General features: G+C 48.2%; 1 protein-coding gene across 1 annotated transcript; it reads right to left on the bottom strand.

Annotated features, from left to right (window-relative positions):
• Nucleotides 1–749: 749 nt before the first annotated feature.
• Nucleotides 750–1,291, bottom strand: S100A12 (S100 calcium binding protein A12). Its single transcript, XM_037126621.2, has 2 exons — nt 1,154–1,291; nt 750–890 (listed from the first exon to the last, which is right to left on the bottom strand). Exons 1-2 carry the CDS (start codon nt 1,289–1,291, stop codon nt 750–752), a joined length of 279 nt encoding a protein of 92 aa, XP_036982516.2.
• Nucleotides 1,292–1,565: the final 274 nt, after the last annotated feature.

Here is a 1,565-nt window from a genome sequence, read left to right as displayed (position 1 = left end):
CAGTAGCTCCTGAGCCCACTTAAAATAAAGTCCAGAGTGCTTCCCATGGTCTGTAAACAGGACCTGCTCTCTGGCCTCTGCAGGGGACACACCTGCCACCACCCCATCTCAGCTCCTGCACATTGCCTTCAGTGCTGTTCTGTGAGCAGGTCAAGTATGAGTTCACCTCAGGGCCTTAGCTTCTCCTCACCAGGAGACTACCCCGCGACTGCTCTCCTTCCTGTCTTTCAGATTCCTGCTCACATGCATTTCTTGATCACCCTCTCTAAACCAGCACCCCTCATTCCCCGGCCTTACTTCTCTACCTTTCTTCATATCCCCTTTCATTACCTACTTGTGTATCACAAGATATATTTTTATTTGTTTGCCTATTTATTTCCTACCCCCTCCCCAATAGAATGCAAGCTCCAAAAGAACAGAAACTTTGTGTCTGCTTCTGGCGATCATAGATGCTTGGTGAATATTTGTGGAATGAATGAATGAATGAATGAATGAATGAATGAATGCATAAGTAGGGAACATTTACTAAATAGCTGGTGAATAAATGACAAACGGAGATAGGGGTCTCAGGGGCCTATAAATGAGATCTGTCAGAATAGCTGGGATGAGTTGTGACTGAGTTTGGAAACCATGGTCGTGGAAAGAAAAGGAGTGCACAGACACTGTTAAGAACTTTTCAAGAATGCATTTATTTACTTCTCCTCAGCTCTTCTTGCAGACATTGCTAAGGAAAAGCCACTCAGAGCTTCCTAGTGTTTGTGGATATTCTCATGGCCAGTCTCTTGCACACTGGCCACCAGGGATATAAATTCACTAAACATGACCTGTCCATCTAAATTAGCATCCAATTCTTGGAATGTTTTGTTAATGGTGGGTTGATGTTTAGTGTTCTGAGGGAAGAGGACAGCAGACACAGTGAGCTCAGACCCTCCTTCCCAGAGAGAGGAAGGGAGTCTAGCCTGAGGTGACAGAGTGAATCAGTTGAGAGGTGGAGGTACACCCCTTGTCCCACAGCAGGGGGAGAACTTCATTGGGTGCTCACACTGGGGCCAAACCCACCCAAGTCCTTATCCCTCCTTCACCCTTTAGTCCTTACCACTACCCTCAAAGTGGGGGTAGGGGAGCAGGTTCACCGTGACAGGCAGTCACCTACCTTGATAGTGTTGGCAAGTTCTTTTGTGATCAGCTGCTTCAGCTCACCCTTGGAGAGGGCATAGAAGTCCCCCACCGGAACTGCGTACTGGTGGAAGATGTTGATGATTTCCTCCAGGTAGTCTTCCAGCTTAGTCATCTTCCCCATCTCACGTTCACCTTCAGGAGACCAAGCGAGTCTAGGACAGCTCCCCCTCCACCCCCACGTCCCCCCTCTCCTCTCTTTCTGCATCAAAAGTTTAAATAAGGGATGGTTTCCCCTTGCGAATGCTTTGTGTCCTCCCGGCTCTGTGTTTGGTCCTTGGTGAACTTCTCATTTGTGGACTGGTGGGGATGGAAGGACACATAACACCATCTAGTGTCTGAGGGAATCGGCCTCAGTTGCCACAGTGTTCCTCGGCCCCACATTTTCT

The sequence above is a fragment of the Artibeus jamaicensis genome, unplaced genomic scaffold, assembly GCF_021234435.1.
Source record: "Artibeus jamaicensis isolate MK-2021 breed Jamaican fruit bat unplaced genomic scaffold, CSHL_Jam_final contig_1715, whole genome shotgun sequence".
Taxonomy (NCBI): Eukaryota; Metazoa; Chordata; class Mammalia; order Chiroptera; family Phyllostomidae; genus Artibeus; species Artibeus jamaicensis.
The sequence above is the reverse complement of the archived record's forward strand: the minus strand, read 5'-3'. Positions and strand labels throughout refer to the sequence as shown.